Below are 21,627 nucleotides of genomic sequence, written 5' to 3'. Positions count from 1 at the left end.
AAATAAACTAAAGAAACTTTACAAGTGTTAATTATCAGCCTTTGCATTTCACAACAGAGCACACATTAAAAAGTATGGTTTTGGCAAAAACTTTCACCTTTATTTCTCTCCAAAGATTTAGTCTGTAATCTCCAAAATTAGAATTTTACCTTAAATATTCTCATCTAAACGTAAGCTATATGCAATGTAAACTGTGAAAAGAGGTTTGGGACCTTGAATGCTTCTTTTATGTGCATAGTTAAGTAATTTATGTAAAGTGTCTGTTTTGTTTGGAAACTAAAGGAATCCTTTCATCACTGCTCATTTGGAATGAATGTTTTCCTCTTATAGTAAAAGACCAACAAGAAAACCACTACCACAAATAAAACATTTTTCTATTGCCATTTAGTTATTTGATTCAGCTCCCTATTTATGAATAAGAAAGTGAAAAAGTGTATTGATTGTTCCCAAGAAATTGCTGCACTCTGATTTAATGTGTCTCAGTTCACACAGTCTGAGTCATTATCTGGAGTGCACCTGAACAAGTGGAAACATTTTCTAAAATGCATCAAAGCACCCACCTTTGTAAATAAAAACAATGCAATTTGTTTGATTCGTCATTTGTCATGAACTTGACCATATTACGAGGTTTAAATGTTCACTCACCAGTGGGCTGTATGCGAAGTTGTGTTTTTTCACTCTGCTTGCGGATCATCGCAAACCAGCTTCCGTCTGGATCCTGGATCCACTCAACAGCCTGACAGTAGAGCAATCCCTGGTCTACTGGCTGAAGCTTGTGAATGGTCAACCGGTAGGATGTGGCACTGGTTTTATCCAGCCTGAGATCCCCCGCTGCAATCCTCTGCCTATAATGTGCTCCAGAGCGCAGGACAAAGTCCCTGGACAGAGTGACCAGCTCCTGAGGTGAGGCAGCTGTATCTTCAGGGGATCGGAGAAACCAGCCAACCGACAGGTGGGTGTGTTGCATTGTGGTCCTAGACACCTCACAGTTGAGCTGTAAGGTGTCACCCTCCACTTTGGACAAAGTCTGGGGAGGTGCCGTTACTGTCAACGAGTCAGGAATGACTGAAAAAAGAAAACAAATATGAAAGTTATTATTACCATCACAACTGTAAACACTTATCACCAAAGTTGTGCCTACCCAGCTTAACATTTAGTACCTTATAACAGTATCTCTATACCTGTGTGACTTTATGGTCACTAGAATTTTATGAGATAGACCTTCAAAAAACAGTAGACATTTATAAAGTGAGGAAACTGATAAGTTGTTTTAATAGGAATTTATAAATATAGGCTTGATGTGCCTGTGTTTAAATTCTCAGTCATCCGGGTCACTCTGGTGTGAGGCGACAGAATTGACAAAGACTCCCAGAGAGTTTTTGAAACGTCTTCAGAAAACACTGAGCAAAGTCAGATTGCCTTCCAAGTTAAGCCTGTTGTGTGGATGGGCTTGATAATAAAGCATGGTTAGCTAACAGAATCAATGTTTAAGCTTTCATACAAAGTTATGGCCCAACTTCAAACCCACAAAGACATAGCTTTCCATCTAACTGAAAGGCGGGGCGAGGAGATCCTTATTGGAGAAGCAGCCAAGAAGCCTGTACCAAGTATGGCTGACAGAGATCAAAAGCTCAGGTAGAATTAACTGTGGATATGGCAACTTAGTGCAACCATTTGTCATGAACTCAACAAATATGGTATTTATGGAAGACAGGAGAAGAAGAAAGGCATAAGAAAAAAATTATCAAAAAATATAACGTTTTTTGATAGAAGGAAACGAAGCACCAGACATGGAAGGTATATCTTTCAGCAGAGAAACGACCTTGTCGTACAGCTGGAGCTACAATTATATGGTTTAACAGAAAGCATATTGAATGGCCTCAGAGAAATCCAGGTTCCAATCCAAACTTCATATGTTTGCTTTTAAAATGTGCAAGGCCCTGTATCTGTACCTCTGCTGTATTTCAAATACAGTGTTTAAATACCATTTTTGGTTTATCATACCATTATGGTATTGAGAAAATAAACACCCATGTAGCTTTAAGTGACAAATAGATTCATAATGAGAGGAAGGTGTAAGGAAAAGGTGTTAATGATAACAGTCTATTGTTCAAATGTGGCCGCCCTCTATTTTCGCATCCATAAATGACTTTCACATAACACTGTGCACTGATAGCTTTTTTCTCTATCTTGCTCAGCCATATACCTCTAGGGATGTTCCTAACACTGCTTTCAGTGATTATATACAATATTGATTGATAAAACTAAGAAAACCTAAGATTCATTCCAAAACATCTAAAACATTTGCATGAATACCACATGAACTAAAAATAATTGCATAAAGATAAAACTGACTTATAATAGATTCAGCGCAGTAGAAGTAAGGGAGGGGGGTATAGAAAAAAAGCCAGATGGCTTAAACAGAAGAGATGAGAGAGAGAGACACTCAGGTGCAAGAAAGGAAGAGAGACATCAAGATGTGAGAATTTAAGAAGGCTGGAATCGCTCAGCAGAACGACAGAAATAAACATGTAAAGCTTTTTAAAGAAACACGTTTAGCTGAGCGAGTATTTTTGGACTTGTACCAGGGAGCCACAGTGCTGTATATCTATGTGAGCGTGGAAGATGGAAAAGGAGGATTTCAGACAGGAATTAAGACGCTAGAGTTTAATACCTTATTTAGAGCTGAATTCTTGAAAGGTCAAAAGGTCAGCAGGGCACAATACATTACAAAAAGGACAGGAATAATGCATTTAGGGAATTAAATGTATTCAATTTAGAATACATAAGCTGGATATTATAGGGGAGTGATATGATCAGGAGTAAATCTTTGCAACCAGAAAGTCATAATACACTGTGTTTTCAACAAGTTCAGTGTTTTTACAGAGCTATATGGCTACTGGCCAACTGTCACCATTAATAATCTGCATGCTCAAGCAGCATTATTACATTTTTGACCAAAACCAGTGCAAGACATAAGAAGAGGTGAAAAATATACTCATGACAAAGATGCAACAAAATGCAAAAATAGTTGAAAGTAAATAATCAGGCAGAGGTTGGATGTTGATTAGAATGGGCTTGGATTTTCAGCTTGATCCATTCATAATCAGTGACTGATCAGTCTGAAAATCAGATCTCTTTTCAGTAAGAAATCAGTAAACCCACATCAAGTCTTCAGTAGACTTGCAGCAGAAGAAAGGGAAGGTTGAATTAAAAAAAGAGCAAAAACAGTTTTCAAAAGGGTTCATATTTTACAATTACTGCTTATTTTGTGGCGCTAGCTATATTATGATCATTGGTGTGTCTTATAAGTAATTTCTTTAAAAGAAACCGGTATTACAGATACTTACAACAGTTAGGGATTTAAAATAGGTCGACAAAATATCTGACTGCTGTATCTGTAAAACTGCAGTCCATTTTGTAACGGTAGAGCTCCACTGTACTCTATTTGCCTTTCTTGGATGAGCTGAAAAAAATACTATCCCAAAAACAGATTAAAACTGAAACCTGTACTAATCTAATGTGGGTTATCTTCTTTAAGAAATCAACCGCTGATAATCTTTAAACATATACCCTCTTTAGAAATAATAATAATATTTGGCGTCAAGTTTAACTCAAAAGTACAGTTTTCAAATGTGGATAAATTAAGAGACTACAAATCACTGTAATTGTTTAGTGTTAAGACGGCAACAATGGCAAATATTTAATAATAGTAAAGCAATAATTAGCTAACACCATATTATTATAATACTATTAGCACTTGATTAGATGGTAGTGTCAGTTTGCAATAATATGCCAACAATTAATTTACTGCGGATATGTAGTAATTACCACATTAGCCTTAATTACAGATGAAAGAAAAACATTAACCTGCACTCTGCTCTGAATGTAGATATTACACTGTTAAGAACAATAAAACTACATCTTCTAAAGTGTGTCTGAGCTTTAAAAACAAAGTGAGGTATAATGACAGAAAGATCAGGAATCAGCCACTGCTAATTAAACAAATGGAAGAACAAAAACAAGAGGATGAAAGGAAAAACCCTACAGCATCTAGAGTGAAGAGGCTTGACATTTGGTTGCTTTGGTTTAACAAGGCACTCTGAGACAAACAACAATAAAGCAAAAGTAGCAGGAAATGAGCGTAAAAAAGAACCAAGTGGGCCAGTTTGAGTTGCACTCTAATGAGGTGCTACACTCAGGAGATACATAAACTAAGTCAAGACAAGACCTAACTGTGTTCTGCAATACTTTGCCACATTTTTGAAAATAAAGATAGGCTCTGACTGAAAGCGATCTTTAAATTGCTCCAGTTGAGTGTTTCAAAAGCCATCTAGCTTCAAGGGATACAAATGAAAGTCGTAGGCAGTAATAAAAAACTCATAAACCTGTCCTGTTGGTGCATTTATTTGTGGGCTGCGGGATAAAAATTACTAAAATATGAATCATTCCCAGTATGTGTTTGTGCTGTTTGAAAAGCCTTACATTTTCCACCGATTTGGGTTGAGCATTTGTTAGTAATGACTATAACATCTCGGTGATAACTCAATCCAATCCGCTTTTAAACTTGTTTTCTTCTACAGGAATATTTTAGAAGGACAGATCCAGCCTTTGGCAGTATCAAAGCTGGAATCGAGTTACTTCAAAGCCTATTGTTCAGAACTTCTGAACCAGAGCCGACTATAGGTGCTCTCTGCTCCACTGGTCATTGGCTGATGGCCTCTCTTTTATAGCTCATTCCTCAATGTCCATTATGGTAAAGGCAACATTGAATGATGTGACCTTAAGCCCTCTGCATCTTACCTACAGTGGTAATCAATTTTCACCTTTAACACATAGTCTTCAAAGGGTGACAATTCTTTTATACTTGGAGAATTTTGTTTCGAAGGCCTTTTAAAGGTCTTTCAGGCGTGGTAAGGCACAGTCAGCTCCAATAATAAGTTGTGCTAGTTGGAGCCCGACCGTCACTTCATTTATTTTCAAAGTGTTTTTCGGAGGATTTCTGCACATTCTCAGGTCTAAAATATGTTTCCAACTTTGGATAGCTCAATGCCCGTTCCATTAACCTTAAAATTCAGTGCTGGGAATGGTTTCAAATCCAACCTGACCAAGAATAATTACAAACAGAGTTATACATTGTATGTTGCTTTTCATTGTGTTAGAATCTATTATAACCCACTCATTAAATCAGATATTTTGGATTAGGCTTATGGGATTTAAAGAGTGGGATTGCTACGTAGTCAAAATTCTAACTGACGTTTTGATTTTATTTCTATTGCTGTAAGCCCAGATAGTACAACTACCGAGTCAATATGGAACATGGCTTCAGTCCTGCTGAATGTTCAAATAAGTGCCCCAGATTTACCAACGAAGTATAACTTAATTGAAGAAGAAACAGGATTTATCAAAAGTTTTTCCTGTCCCCTGTTTCCATTAAAGCTCACATTACCCTCATTTCCATGAAATATGTTGGGCTACCAAGCAAGAGCTTAACTTCAAGAGAAAGACACTTAAAATTTGGATACATCCGAAGAGTAAAACACCTGGTGGTAAATCGCACATTTTAGCATCTCTAAACTGCTCTTACCCATCTTTCACATAGCTGTTTTAATGAACAGTTGGATTCTAAATAGGGCTGAAACAATTAATCGGTTAATCATGATGAATCGATTATTGTCTTTATGTCAGTGGTGGTTCCATCAGGTTGTCTTACGGCCTGTTTTAAGATAGTTGGACTGATGTTGACTAAATGGTCCGAAACTCCCATCTACAGATCCTGTGTAGTTAGTTCTGCCAGGGTGAGATGTGCTCGTAGTTAGGATGTTAAGTTGTCTCTTTTAAGTCAAGAATGAGTGAATGGCAGCCTCAAATAGCCCTACAGTTACCACAACAACACACCTACGCTACAACCTGCCTTTGCCACAGCAACTCTCCCACATAATGCTTTGCGGCCGCTGAAAATAGTCCATAGTTACTGTAACAACTGTATCCACCAACCTGGAGCCTAAACTGAGTCATCTCTCCTCCACAGATACACCTATATAGATACAAAAAAATGCAGTCCAGTTTATTCATATAATGCCAGTTTGCAGGATAATTCACCTTAAGGCACTTTAGAAAGTAAACTCAATCTAACCCTACAGATAGATTGGTTAAAAAGTTTTCTATTACAAGAAACCAAGCAGATTGATTCTATTCATTGACTTGAAGCATTTGTCTCCTATTTGGGTTGGCATGTTGCGACAGTGGACAGTTGCTCGCATATCGACATCATCAGGTCCCTGTGTCCCACTTCTTCAAAAGAAATTTCGCCCCCTCCCCCAAGTCAGTTGAGTCAATCACATCTTACTGATGAAGCACTGCAAGAATTAGACTAAATCACTCAGTCTCAGACTTTTTTTTTTCTAAAAGGCTAAGATTGTAAACAAACCAAGATCCTCAAACAGCCCCACTGACCTCAATCTGTGGGGGATTAGGAACAGCAAGAGAAGACTTGGGCACAAGCATTCATGTTAACAACTTGTATGGACTCGTAATATCTTTTTATACCTGCTGGTCGTAGGACTGCAACAGTCAGAACAGTTTTAAACCACTTCTTAAGGGACATTTAATATTTATTTTTAAGATGTATATTTTAATGCAAATAAATGCGATGAGTCTATATTGCAAACTTAAATTGCTGCCTTTGCTATAAATTAAAATACATGTAAATAATTTCAAACAGGTCTCATTAATGCCCATTTCAAACAAACATCATTTTGAAAAGAATACCAATGTCTGAAGGAGTGTTATCTGTATTAAGGCTACACTACAGTTTGTAATAACATTTGGTTATTACAAATGTAGCAATAAGCAAGAGAGGCCTTATTCTATTATTGATTTTTAACAAATTAAAAAACTGAAAAGCCTCAGGGAATTTAAAATGGCCTCCACTTGATATCTGAGTAATTTCAAAGCGAGTAGACCCCATTGTAACAGTAATTTTGCTCATGGTGTTACAGCAATTGCTACAATCATTATTAAGTGGTCATCAAAAGAGGTCACATTCATTGATTTAGTGACATGTGGTGATTAGACATTATCACCTTTGATCTGAAGTAGATTTTTACTTGGCAACTTGTTGTTTCTGTTGCTTTTTTCCAGTTTTGATTCTAGGTGAAGTAAAATTAATCGTTTAAAGCCAGAAAAAACTTCAGTGAAAACTGAAATTAAATTATTAATTTAAGCAAATTACATAGACATTACTCTTCAGTGTATGTTGTATCTACAGCTGGGCAGCTGCAGCTTGAACGACACTACATTATGGGCTGTGCGGCGGCAGGGGGGGGGGGGGCAGCGGCACGTTCACAAAGCTGATTAACATTGTAGAGACAATCCTACTGGCTCTTGATTGGTTGTTTCTGACATTGAGAGGTGTATTATTAAAAAAAGGCAGTAAGACTACTGGGAGGACCGCAGCATATTGGTCTCATATATTAATGTCAGGACATAGTGACAGCTTTGGCTAAAATGTAAAACGTAGTTTTAAAAGTACCTACTGCACTGCACCTTTAATATATTTTACAATAAAACATGCAAAGTTGGATGAACTGCATGAGAAGTTCAGTTAATAATGAAAATAAAAAACTGTAGACTCTGTTCCCCTTATGCTTTTTGTTTTTACACATTTAGTAACAACCTGGTGGCTGAAATTGTTGAACTTGTGAAGAAAATGAAATGAATGTGTAATATATTTCCGTGCTTCAAATGAAGCGACACATTTATATTTGAGATAAAGAATAGAGGAGTTATAAATTTGTAGATGACAGATTGAAACTGACATGTAAGAACATTTGTTAACCTGATGTGACAGATTGTTTGTTCAACTTAACATATGGGAACTGTCATAAAAAATAGGGACAGTTTCAAGAGAAATAACTGAAAGGAGGACATCTGCACAGGATTGCTTCAAATAAAGAGACAGAGTGGATAATAAGTAACCTATGCTACAATCATAACTGCAATTCTCTCTTCAGATATTGCATTATTAACAGACATACCTCTAAAATGCATCAGCTGCTACAAATAAATGCTGACCGATATGCAACCCCCCCCTGCATAAACACAATTAAATGCAACCACTATTATGAACAAAACAAAGCAGTTTTCCCTCACTATCCCTGACAATTTTGAGTAATGAGGTCATTGAGGATACTGTCATGGTTCTCCAGTTTTGAACTTCTTTTTGAGTTTTCAGTTATTTATGTAATTGGTCATTGGTTTCTTCTCCATTTTGTGTTATATTTAACCTGTGTTGCATTTTTTCCAGTTACTCTGTGTTGCCCCTTGTGCCCATCTCCTTTCCCCTATAGCTCCCTTCTAGTTACTTCTATCCACACCTGCTCCCTATTAACTGATTAGCACAGTCTTTGTTCTGTCTCCCATATATACACCTCCTGTGCAGTTCCTCAGCACTGGTTTCTCCTTATTGCTTCGATCCTTATGTGAATTTCACCCCTGGCATCTCCTAGTTTTGATTTCTTGTTTTTTGTTCCTGGACTTGTGTTTCTGTTGCTGTCTTTATCAAAATAAATCTGCTGGAACTTATCTCTGCCTTCTGATCTCTGCATTTGGATCCTCAACCAACTTCCACCCAACCTTGACAGATGCATCATCTGAAAGAAGAATATCTAGAAAATCTACAAGACAAAAGTGTGTGCATACTGATTGCTATAGTTTTATGTGATAAAATCTATCAATATTTTAGACTTAGTTTATATATTCTCTTGTAAAGAGTATAAAAGCTCAAAATAATGTTGACTGTGTTAGTTTACCAATAAATAAGGTAATATCTCAAACGTACAGCTTACATTAAAAAATCTTCATATTTATTAGCTATTTTGATTGGCACAGCCACTGTTAGTTGGCTGTGAGTCTTTTAACCTCTCTTCCTGCTCTACCTCATCTGCAGCTTTAGCTTTCATCTCCCTATATTCCTGATCTCCCCTTACACTTTTTAGCTTTCTGAAGTGACTGACGCTTGTCAGCCCTCCAGCTGGCCTTTTAAGTCCAAACACACTAGGTGAGAAGTGTGAGGGGGCAAAAGGAAGGGTAGGAGGAGGGAGGGGGGATTTGCAAAAGATGACATGAAAAAGATGATTATTTATGAAGGCTCATCTGTGCACTCCACATGCATGTAGCTTTAGCATCTTTTCATACTGTGGAGTTATAAAAGCAGCAGAAAAAAGAAAAAAAATCAACTAAAAAGAATTGGAAAATCAAAAAGCTGTGTTGTTGTGCGTCCTAGTTTAAATGCTTGTAGATTTATTGTGTTTTCTTTACAGATTGATCATCTGAGAGTCAAGGTTTATCTCTGATGTCTTTTCATGAGGGTGGATGATTAGCGGAGGAACTGCTATGATTCATGTCGGCTCGTCGCCGCGGTGACAAATGTTAAGGCTTAGTGTTGTTGGCTGATAAAACCGGCCTGTTTGTATGTATTAAGTAATGAATTTCTCCAGCCCTTCCATAGTTTTGAATTTGACACCAAGAGTGGGAGTATTTTCATAATTAGTCAGAATGAAACTGATTTCCAAAAATTTGGTAATAGATAACTGCAAAAACATTACTGTATGCAGGGCCTTTATAGACTTCTTGTTGGAGTCTCTAGTTTACATCCATTTATCATAACAGGATCAGGACAAAATCTAATATTTCCTGAATGACGATTTGGGCATGGGTAAATCCAAACTGATTTGTAAAAGACATCAAGAGAAAACCTGCAATTCAAAGATAAATGAAAACTAAATTTACCCTAACAAGTTCTACATAATTTCTATTGCTTTCTACAAACTTCTGTCCTGATTCTGATTTGATATTTGCCAAACTGATATGTCAGATTTCAGAAAGCTGAATTAAAAAAATTGTCCTCATGACAAGAACCTGACTTTTATATAAATATTCAGATATCAATATAGTTGAAATTAGGTCTTCAAAGTGTTTATCTTACCGATAGCCTTAATACTCCATTTCTAGTTATCTTTTTTAACACCTGACATAAGCTGTAATATGCTTGAACAGTGGCATCTTTTTGAAATTCAGAGCTACCCAAATGAACAATCTAACATCACGATAGACACAGTTTAACAGTGATAGGAGAAAAAGATTTTGCTCTGTGGTTAGAATGCTAAAAATAATGTACGGAGAATTTAAGAGTAGGCTTTCAAACCTATGATCACTAAACTTAATGTTATGCATGATGGTGGTGGCATCCTTCTAAGGGTTTTACCCAGTTCAACTAACTAGTGCCTTTTAAAGGCAGATGCAATGTGCAGGAGGTCGTATCATCTCTAAACCCTTAAATTTCACCTAAATTAAACAACTTAATGACCAAAAGACGTGGACCCAATTTGTTGTTCTAACAAAATTTGAAGCCCTAACAATCACCCAAACTAGACTCTGAATGGATAAGGTTAAAAGTTTTACCTTACCATAGCACCAAAGCTATATTGAAGCAAATATACTTGACACATTGGAAAATTATCCAAACTACAGGGTTTTTTTCTTGTAAGCAAGAGAAAAGTAGGGGGCCTTTTTTTTAGACTGACAGCAGTTAACAACCACAGTGGGAAAGAAAAATTCACCTTAGTATTAGTCTAGACTCAACCTGGTATTTCTTTATCTGGCATCGTGGAAAAATAAAAACATAGGAAACAAAGCACTTTAAATTTTACCAGTTAAGAATCTTGACTTTTTAAACCTTGGCATAGCCTGATACTAGTAACAGTCTTGAGAACTACCACAGCTCAACAAAAATTTGCCATAAATTTGCACCCACATTTCAATTTAAAACTTACTGAAGTTGTTGGTTGAATAATCTCACCTCTTTTAAAATAAGAACATTTGAGAAAAAATGTTATATCAATTTTACTGACAAGTAGATCAGTCATGGCCACACTGGGTAATGGTTTGAGTGTCTGTTTGTGTGCATGTCTGTTGCTGCAAAGCAAATGGCCACTTGGCAGAGCCAACAGGGTAATTATTGTTAATTACTCTGTAAAACTAAGAGCACTACTGAGAAGAAAACAGATCGAGTGGGTGAGATCGTCAGCCTCTACTTCATGCGAGTACAGTCTCACGACACAGCAGACGTCACTCAGTGACCCAGAATGCCTGCGGCATATGCAGGTGTACCAGGTCACAAGGTAAAACAAAGAGGAATAGGTACGGAAATGGCCCACGCATGACTTTTAGACTCCAGTATCATAGCCATTCACATCCTCCATGGCTTTGTTATTTTCTGCGAGAGATGTGGATGAGTCAGAGTGAGGGTTGAAGTGATTCAACTGGGATACTGGAAGAGAGGAGGGTAAAGTGGGATGAAGAAAAGAGAAAGGAGGGAGAGGAAGAAAACAACTAAGATGCACAAAAGGCCAATGTTCTTTTAGTTGATACGTCCAGTACATACAGCTCTGATTTCAGTCCGGGTAATGAAAAAAGCAATTACACAAAAATTGTTTGCTATAGCTATAGATAGTATCTTACCTTCTCAACAGCTTTCTAAATCCATATGTAGAATACAAATTTGTCCATTCACAATCTCCTCTCAAAAACAAGACAAGCCAAATTAAACACCTGAGTGGAACCCAAAAAAAACTCCTATAAGCTGAGGTCTATACCCTCTACATTTCCATGATTCCCAGCTTAAAACAAGGGTAGGATAAGGATTATAAAGAGGAGAAAAATGGGTAATATTAGGCTAATGATTTAGAGCTCCAATTAAGAGATGCATCGCCTTCTGTAATAAAGAACAAAGGACTGAGTGGGGGGAGGAAAGGGACAAGAGTTGAAGGATTTCACTTGGGATCGGTGTCCACAGCAGGGGGTCCATTTATAATACAATACATATGATAAAATAAGGCCTTTCCCACTAATTTAATTTAAAAAAGCTTTTTTTTGTATCGACCATACTGATTTATGTGTTCCTGCATAATTATGCAAATATGCACATAAAGATCTAAGAAAAAAACACAGTCAAAAGAAGAAAGGACAGGCAAAATGCTTCTCTTTTTAAAATAGCAACTGGAAAACTAAAGAGGTAACTGAGGTTCACAGGTCTTATCATTTGTAGCTAAGCAGCTGCAAAAAGTCTTGTTAGAGTCTTATTAAATTAGAAAAAAACAACAATGCCATTGACCACTTATTAGGTGAAATAATACTTTAATTTTCATAACTTGATGTCTACTCTCTCTAAGTTTGAACTTTACTAAAATGGTCATTTTTGAAATCCTGTTTTCCTCTACACCATACATACAGACATACATAAATATAAGACAGTTCTATGAAATATTGATTGATTGACTTTAATGATCTCACAGCTGAGTAATTTACTCGTTACATCAGCTCAAATAGTCAAAGAAGAAGAATGTGCCAAAGGAATAAAAATATTTTTTTTTATATTGGGATCATTATACTGGGTTATGCATTAGTTGTTTACAAGGGTATTTATATGGATGGATAGTTATATTTATTTATATAGGTGTCAAATAACAGTAAAATCTTTAGGTCCTGCAATGTGTGCAGTCAATCAGCTAACTGTATAAACCCACGGGGTAATTCCTCTAACTCTTCTCTTGATTAGAAGCGGTTTGTCACTGGGATCTTTCACAAAAGTCATGGCATTTAAAAAGTTGTGATTGTCACCATCAGATAATTACCTGATGTAAGGTCTGACTGAGACAAAGCAAATATCAGAATCAGAATCTGTGGAGACCGCCCCCACCCCCACCCCAACCCCCCAAAGGCATCAAGCAGTGTGACTACAAACTGTCTAATATTGTTTGCTAATCCCTTGGTAGCTCCAGTAATTTTATACAATAATAATTCTGTTTATCAAATTATTATTAGCAGCAAAACAACTTGAACCATTCGAGTCCTGCAATGTTTGCAGTTGATCAGCTGAGTGTATAAAAACAAAGTGTAACTAACTCCTCTATATCTTCTCTTTAGTAGCCCAGTCATTGTTCTGTCTACCATATATACACCTTCTGGGCAGTTCCTCAGCTCTGGTTTCTCCTTATTGCTTCGATCCTCATGTGTATTTCCCCCCTGGAAATATATATTTTTTTTACATAATTATCCTGCAAAAAGCTAACAGAACGGAAAAAAAACATTGCCTGATAGTAAGACATATTGCATTACAATATAATATAAAATCATAAATGTGAAAGACATTACCTTTAAGTGATTAGAAACCATAGCAACTGAAACAATAAAATGAAAATCAAATCCAACAGCCAAAAGAACAATACACATATATTCCGGATTGTGTCATTAGATGCTGTGTTGACTTATCATGCAATTCGTAACCAGCTTGACACTGACACAACTGAAGTGTTGCTGTCAAAAGCTCTAAAGGACTTTTTCTCCCAGTTGTTTAATTATAACTCCAGAGTGCTGCATTTGCATGAATTTTTTTCTGAAGCCAAAAAAATGTCTCTGACTAATGAAAAGTTCCAAAATATATCAGTCTTCTTGTCTAATATATTCTATCTGCACATAAAATCAGCCAGGCTGAGGGTGGATTTGGAAAGTTCAGGTTGCGACTCTTTCCTTATGTATGTTGTCACTGCAGCTTCTTTAACCTGCATCGTCCATGTGCAAAACATTCATACTGAATTAAATGAAATGGAATGGAAATATATTTTCTCATTTCTTGAAAATAGGGCGACCGGATGAGATATTTGCTTTTTGAAGACAATTTACCTCTTAAAAAAAGACTTATCAGGTTTATAAGCTGTAGTCAGAGCTACCTCAATAACTAATGGATGTATTATGGTACCATGCATCACCAGCTTTATCCACAACTTGGTTTAATGTTTAGGTATTTATCAATCTAAATGTGTCACATAACAACCCTAAAATGTAAGTGTTTTCTTTCTGCAATATGTGCCATGGTGTAAATGGCTTTGAAACCACCTGAGGAGAAGAGTCTGGGCTGCAGCTTCATGTATTAGAAGGATAAAATCATGAAATCAGAGTCTCTCACCTTCTAATTTTAGTGTTGGCCCCATTAATTCCTGTGTTGAACCACCATCAACAATTTGTCTAGAATTACGTATTGAAGAATTTGCTTTATCCTTAAGTTTTGAGTCTTGACTTGTTGAGCTGGTGGATCTGTGTTAGAACTTCCTTTTGTGAAGCTACATTTTCTTTTTTATGAGAGCCTGAATATTCCTCATGACTGTCTGAAGAATTTTATGTTCTGCATATTTAATGTTTTGCATTAAAAATAACACCCTAGTTCAGTTGCCTTCTATTTACAAAATAAGGATTGTCATTTCCCGCATGACTGATAATATATACAACATCCAACATTACTGTCTTCTTGACTGGAAATCAAAGAAGTCCACCCACAATAAGTTTTTTTCAATATAAAAAATTTAAAACAGCATTCAGAGGACTAATTAAAAATAAGTTGCAGTGGGCAAACAAGAGAAGTTTACATCTAAAAACAAACTAGTAAAAGACTAGTGCCTTAAATAGGCCACGGTATTAATTGATTGTCTGACAACTTTCAACTGATTATGCAGAACTTCACACTGTACTGTCATCTGACTCCTAAGCAAATCTAAAACTGTGAAAAAGAGATGAAACAGGAGCCTGGTGACAAGGAGGGGTTAGAGCTAAAAGGGTTGAAGGGATAGGAGGGGTCTTTCAGATGCTGTTATGAGATTTTAGTGTGGAGCTGTGAGTCTTCTGCCAATGAAACCTCACACATGCATGTGTGTCCTGTGCTCTAACAGAGGTCGCACTGGCTGAAAATGAAATGGACCTGTACATTTAATAAAGGGGTCTCTGAGCATTCTTTTGTTTCTCCTTACACCATCATTCATGTCCAGCCCACTTTTCTCTTCTCCTTAAGATGTCCTTCCATTGGTGCACCATCACTCAACACGCACTGTGTCGAGTGCATTTCTCATAAAAGGGGAGACGTGTCAGCAACTAATTATCACTTCCTCTAGTTTTTTTTATCACTTTTTTCCACAAGCTCATTCTCGTCCGGATGGATTTGCAACACAATTGTAGTATTCTATAAACACAGTGTCTGTTTATGGAAAATATGGAATAAAGTCCTAATACCATTGTTATTATATATACAATTTGTCAGGGTTTAAAACGGCTTGCAAAAGTATTCATTCCCTAGAATGTTTTCACATTGTCCCTTTACAGCCACTAACTTATATATAATTTGCTTGGATTTTATGAGGTAGGGAAGAACAACATAGAACATAGTTTAGAATTGAAAAATACTGTATCTAATGTTTTTTTTTTTTCTGTTTTTTTATTGTCATTACTCTGTCACAAGTACAGAGCAACGAAATGCACTCTCTTCATTTAACCCATCCCCTTGGGGAGCAGTGTGCTGCCATTGTGCAGCACCCGGGGAGCAGTGTGGGGTAACTATCTTTGCTCAGGGACCCAGATTGGCGCTTGAACTGAGAACCTCTGGATTCCAAGTGCAATGCCCTAACTACTAGGCCGCCACTCCCTTTTTTTATTATTTTTTTTTATCTTTGATTTTAAACACCAAGACCTGTGGAATAAATATGTATTCAGTCCACATTCAGGATAAATACAGGATGTCTTTATCCACTAGGCACAGAAATGCTGCAATCAGACAAGATTAGGTGGAAACAAAAGCTGTGTTTCCATTCAATTGAATTTCAATTTTTAACCAAACTTTTAAAAGTTAGAAAAAAAGGAAATGTGAATATGCAGTTTTTCCATTTGGTTTGAAGCAAATTAACCAAGCAGCCCTAAGGCGTCCTATGTCCTCGTCCATATTACATCGTCAAGCATGGCTTAAGTAAACAAGAAGTATAGGCTGCAATCTAGCACTGACCACACATCAGTAATGGAGGAAAGTTTTAATCAATGCATTGTGATTGGGAAAGTTTTTCTTATGTCAACATGTCAGCAATGGCGTTGCTGCTTCAAATCATGTTTTCACACATAATTGGAACATCTGTGAAGAGGCAGACAACAGAAAAATTGTTTTTGCTAATTTTAAGGAATTCTAATTTCGCCATTTCCATCAAGCTATTATGATGCAATCATTCAAAATGCACATTAGAAAAAGCTGATGGAAACGCACATCATGTGAACATGAACTTCAATTCAAGCTCAAGATTTTTTTGAAATTGGAACCAGATCTTTGTCTGGGAAATTCAAACATGAATGTACTATTGTAATTCCACTGTATGTGAAAGGTTTTTCTCCTGTTAGAATGTGTTTCTTTACTCCATTTTGCATACTCCAGCTGTGTGATTAGTGGTAATTTAATATAAATTCTGCCCTTGTGTAAGAATGGTGATAAAATCTCAGGTCTTGAGCCTAAATCTGTGGTAAATGGTTATTCTTTGAAGCAGTAACACTAATCTTTGAATTAACTCGCTCCTGAAAAAAGATGACTCACAGTAGATATCAAATAGTTCCTTAAATTTTTTGTGTAAAGAGTGCAGTGTGCAGCTATCTCTACGGACTTTTGCTATCTTCACTCCAACTATTATATTCACAATCATCTCCTTGTCCTCATCCTTCTTTCCATGTTTTTGTAATGGGATTCTAAAAATGAACACAAAAACACCCAGACGTTGGCATCCATTTTTATTGGACTGATCTAAAGGTATTAACAAATTATGCAGTGAGGCCTCTGACTGTACATTGCAACAGGAATAATGGTGTGTGTGCAGTGTTTTTCACCTTTAACATGGAGGGCAAAGGTTTTATTAAGAGCACCAGCTTCCAAGTATTTCCTGTGGCCTCTGCATGGGTTGTATTTATATAGATACGCATATGTAAATAGAATGATTTATAAATGCGCTTCAGGTTTTAAAGATACAAGTGACACTTTGCAGGGTTTTACCGACTAGAAAAAGGAAAAAGGTTGTAATTTTAGCATTTTATATAAATGCTTTACTTAGTATTACTGTATACTGTATATATATCATGTGTTCAAAACTATGCTCCCATGACTAGTCTGCCTATTATAGTTGAAAATACAGCGAGCAAAGAGGCACAGCAGAGATCAAAGGCCTACCTATTGCTTTTAAACCCATCAAAACCCACAGGATGTTAAAAGCCTGAAGGAATGGCAACTCTAACCCATTCAGAGGAGGCCTGCACACACAAACTAACCCTCATCCTGAGGTGTGCATGAACTTCACTGGGTTACACAGTGTTATAGGATGAGTTGCTCATTAGAAACCACAGAAGATTAATAATAGAACAAACTTAAACTAGATGGGAGTTTACTGTCATGGTTTTGGTTGTAAACCTAATAGGTTGTGAATGAGCCTAACATCACATATATTTGTGTTTTATCGTTATAACCCTGTATTTTCGAAATGATAACCTTAGCTTCCACACCATCCTGAATACAACTGACAGAGATGCAAAGGATGTGAGACTCTCTTTAATAAAAACTGCTCCAATGGTGCAGCATACAGCATAAAAGCACACGGCTGTGTAACATCAAAATTATAAAACAACACACAGATCTTGAAAGGCTCGGGGAGAGAACTCAAAGTAATGAACTGGTATTTAAACTCTACATATCTGCATCTAATTGTTATCTATGTAAAGTCCAAGAACAGTTTCGATGTACAGAATGAGAAACATGGTGGAGTTTGTAAAACTCCACCATGTATTGACTTAAGAAATTTCAGTTTTATCCTATTTTATCATACAATAATAATAAAGCAGCAAAAGTTAATGTATCACCCAAACCCAAAATTCAGAAACCACATCTGGGGTCTTCAGGCATCAATCTCAGCAGTGTTCTAGATTCTAGTGGAATTTCAGTGGGATTTCATGCAATGAAAAACTTAGAGAAAGTTAAAAATAAAAACCTGATGGGATAAATCACTTTATGATTTGATAAGATACTACTTTAAAGCCTTAAGGAAATATAAACACTACAGCTGAAACAATTAATCGTGAACTATTCGCCAACTGATTTATTAATTTGTTGATTAGCTGATAGAGTGACCCACTTAGAGCAGTAAATATACCAAAATATACACACACACACACACACACACAAAAAACAAAAACACATTTATATTTTCAATATGCTCTACCCAGAAGTCCTGTAGTGGAAAATGTTTAGTTTCACCTGGTTAAAGTCCATAAAAAAATGTTTAAGAAACCTTTTGCTATCCAATTATTAATAGATTAATCGAAAGAGAGAAATCAACAGATTAATTGATTAGCAAAATAATTATTAGTTGCAGCCCTTATAAACACCATTTTCCAGTTTCCTTTTGCCTCTTCACAGAGATAGTTTATGTTTAGGCATTTAGCAAATTTTCAAATCCTTGTATCTGCTGGCGCTATTGTCACCAGTTGTAAATGATCAGTTGTCAGCACAGATAGATAGTTTCAAATGCCTAGCAAAAGGCAAAAATTTCAACCTTTTGCAAATATCAGAAAGTTAATAAATGTTTTTGTCAAATCTATACTAATCCATAAAGTCATCAGTCAAAACCAGCTTAACTCGGCATATTAACACAGATGTTGTTGGCCGACAAAACAACGTTAAACTGAATGTAGGGTACTGATTATTGTGCAATAATGATTTATTTTTTATAGATATAGATAAGAAAGAAACATTTATCTTCATCAGGCAGAAAACATTTGTGGGGGATTTTAAAAGTTTTATTTCCGGTTTTGGTATTAGCCGACAAAGGCATGCATTGGCCAATTCATTAGTGCAGCGGTTTCCAAATGGTGGGACATGCCCCCTAGGGGTGGCACAGTGTAATTAAAAGGGGCGTGGTATTATTAAATAGAATAAATGACTCAGTTTATTTTTTATAGTTATAAACAAGAAAGAATCATTATTCTTAATCAGGCAGAAAAAATTTGTGGGGGATTTTAAACGTTTTATTTCCTGTTTTGGTATTAGCCGACAAATGCATGTATTGGCCAATTCATTAGTGCAGTGGTTTCCAAATGGTGGGACATGCCCCCTAGGGGTGACACAGTGTAATTAAAAGGGGCGTGGGACTATTAAATAGAATAAATGACCCAGTTTTGATAGCATATCTATTTTAATTCTATTATACATCAGAATTGAAGGCTTAACTTAAAATAATTGCACTTTATTGGTGGTAGTTTTAGTGATTTAGAGTGCAGTTTATTTTATTGCAACAAACTACTTCCTGCTGTTGACTTTTCTTTGTTTGAAAAACGGGACACAAAAAGCGACTTTTAAACAAAAAGGGGCCCTAGCATGAAGTCCGGCTGCATTCAGCAGCCATGCCTTGAGATAATGATAATCACATGCTGTATATTGCTCCTCCCTCCATTTGCGATCTGTTCTTAATATTATACCTTTGTTTTTTCTTTAAATTGTAAAGAGTAAAGTTTGATAACCACCAGAAAGTAGGCAGCATAATATCAGGGGCCGGTAAGGCTGATATCAAGATAATCTGTAGTATCAGTCTTTAAATAAAATGTATCAGTTAATCATTAATTTCTAATGTCAACATTTTTAGTTTTAATTTTAGTTTTAATTTGTAAAAAAATATGATAAAATGGCAAGCTCTTAACCTTACACTACTTGGGGAATTTTTTTTTTTTCTCTAACAAACTCCCATCAATGCAGTATCTTCCTACTACATTTAAAGAAAACATTGATTTTCCATGAGCTAAAAACATCTACTTCTAAAACAGATTTCTACAAGATAAGTTTAAAATGGAGTAAATACATGTGTAACAGTCTCCCTATCCTTGGCAGCAAGCAGGGGGCACTAACTTCTCATTGACTGCACATGTTTAAAAGCAATGCTAAACTTTTCCAAAGAGCAACTAGCAGGTAAAATATAAACTATCTGGTTGCTTGTTGAGCCCTGTTTCTTCTTCCACTCTAGACAGCTTCCCATGGGGTCCATATTTAAAAAGGAAAAACAAAACAAGAAAAAGTCACTAATACATGTTCCTTCCTTCATCCCGTGTCAGCTTTGGATTCTATCTACACAAATCTTACCCATCAAGTCACAGACTGAAGAACAGGACCTGATCCATAGGAGACTTAAATAAAAAATATATTTTACTGTAAATATATGTCTCCAAAACAATCGATAAAGAACTTGGTGCTGCAGTGACAGTCACTATTGACTACAGATAAAAAGTCTGGATCAAAAAGTTGACCTTATGTCTCACCTCTTCAGCTTTGACAGAGATAACTCTGCTCCCCAGGCAGTTTCACATGTTGTTCGGTAAACAACTCAGCAATGAAATGATTCACATTTTTGGCAGGTAAGTTGGTGACACATACTGTAGGTTACCTCAATGACTCAGATAATAATGTTTATACAGGTAATGCAAACCAGTTAAATAGAGCTAAAGTTCTTTGAGATAAGACAGGATATGTACCACATCTTCTACTTTATCTATCAAATTCTATTAGGGAGCACCTCCTAAAGCTATATCACACTGTAGATTGATTAAGTATTCAAACCCATGAGCTTGATTCACTGATTAAACGCTTAAAATAATATTGGATTTGCGATCTTTATTAGGCTCTTTTCTGAACAATAAACATTTTTTCACACACAGCCTCTGAGTGTGCTGCGTACAGTATAATGCTTCCCATATTGGATCAACTGTTCTCAGAGTCCCCATCCTTCTTGTAAAACAATTTGAAATATTAAATTGCAGGGAAAGTAAAGCATTTCTAATTTAGCCCTTAGAAAAGTTATTGCATAAAAAAAGCCACTAATGCAGATATTTGCAATACAGCCATTTTTTTTTTCAGAGTGCAAACAGTATTTCCAGAGACATTAAAGCACAGCGATGAAAAAATATGGACAAAATCTTTCTCATATGCCTCAACCAAAACAAACTGTTTTACTCATAAGAGAACTCTTTGCAATTGCTCTTACCATAATATTATGACTATTTACTTAGCAGGTGATAAGACTGAGATTAATAATGTTTAAAACAAAAGGCTTTTTTTTTTTTGCATGAACATGATGGAAATGACAGTTTAAAACCTATTGGAATAATGATGACTAATGATGAGACACTGCTTAACACACTTAAACTATGAGGGTAATTTAAACTTATATGCAACTTTAAGGGATATCCTGGATTTGTTAAACCTGCATCTTCTACTATTTATCAAGTTTATGATGCATTGTTGGCATTTGTGACGCACTTGGTTGTTTTAGATCTTAAAATGAGGTTTATAAGATGTATAACTTATGAAAAATGTATGTATGCGGACACAGCAAATAACTTCCTGTTTGTACATTCTGAATCTTTCTCAGTCTTGATAAGAAGTAAGCCATGTCACCACTCACGTTTATCTTCTTTTGCCCACTGCCATACCACATCTATTTGCTCATAGCTTATGAAAATATACTAGCAAAAATAAAGTGCACCCCTTTAAATTTAAGTGCTTTACAATGTTTGTGCTGTCTTCTTTTTTCTTGCATTGGCTTCATCTTTACTAAATAAATAATGACATGGTGGAATTTGTGGCCTGTGGCTTTGTGCCCTTGAGGATGTGATTTAGAACCTGGTAAAGGCCAAATCACTGATTGGTTCAAATGCTCTCTTTGATGGCCATGTCTAGCC

At 36.2% G+C, this 21,627-nt stretch overlaps 1 protein-coding gene across 1 annotated transcript in view; it reads right to left on the bottom strand.

The window, feature by feature from the left end:
- igsf3 (immunoglobulin superfamily, member 3) overlaps positions 1 to 21,627 on the bottom strand; it is a 114,984-nt gene that overhangs the window by 44,859 nt on the left and 48,498 nt on the right. Inside the window, exon 3 of the mRNA XM_038293411.1 lies at positions 646 to 1,065. Coding sequence (XP_038149339.1) covers positions 646 to 1,065 — 420 coding nt within the window. The remainder of the gene's footprint in view (positions 1 to 645; positions 1,066 to 21,627) is intronic.

Source organism: Cyprinodon tularosa, unplaced genomic scaffold (genome assembly GCF_016077235.1).
Source record: "Cyprinodon tularosa strain WSP-4 unplaced genomic scaffold, ASM1607723v1 ctg326, whole genome shotgun sequence".
Classification (NCBI taxonomy): domain Eukaryota; kingdom Metazoa; phylum Chordata; class Actinopteri; order Cyprinodontiformes; family Cyprinodontidae; genus Cyprinodon; species Cyprinodon tularosa.
This window is presented reverse-complemented; position numbering and strand designations above follow the sequence as displayed.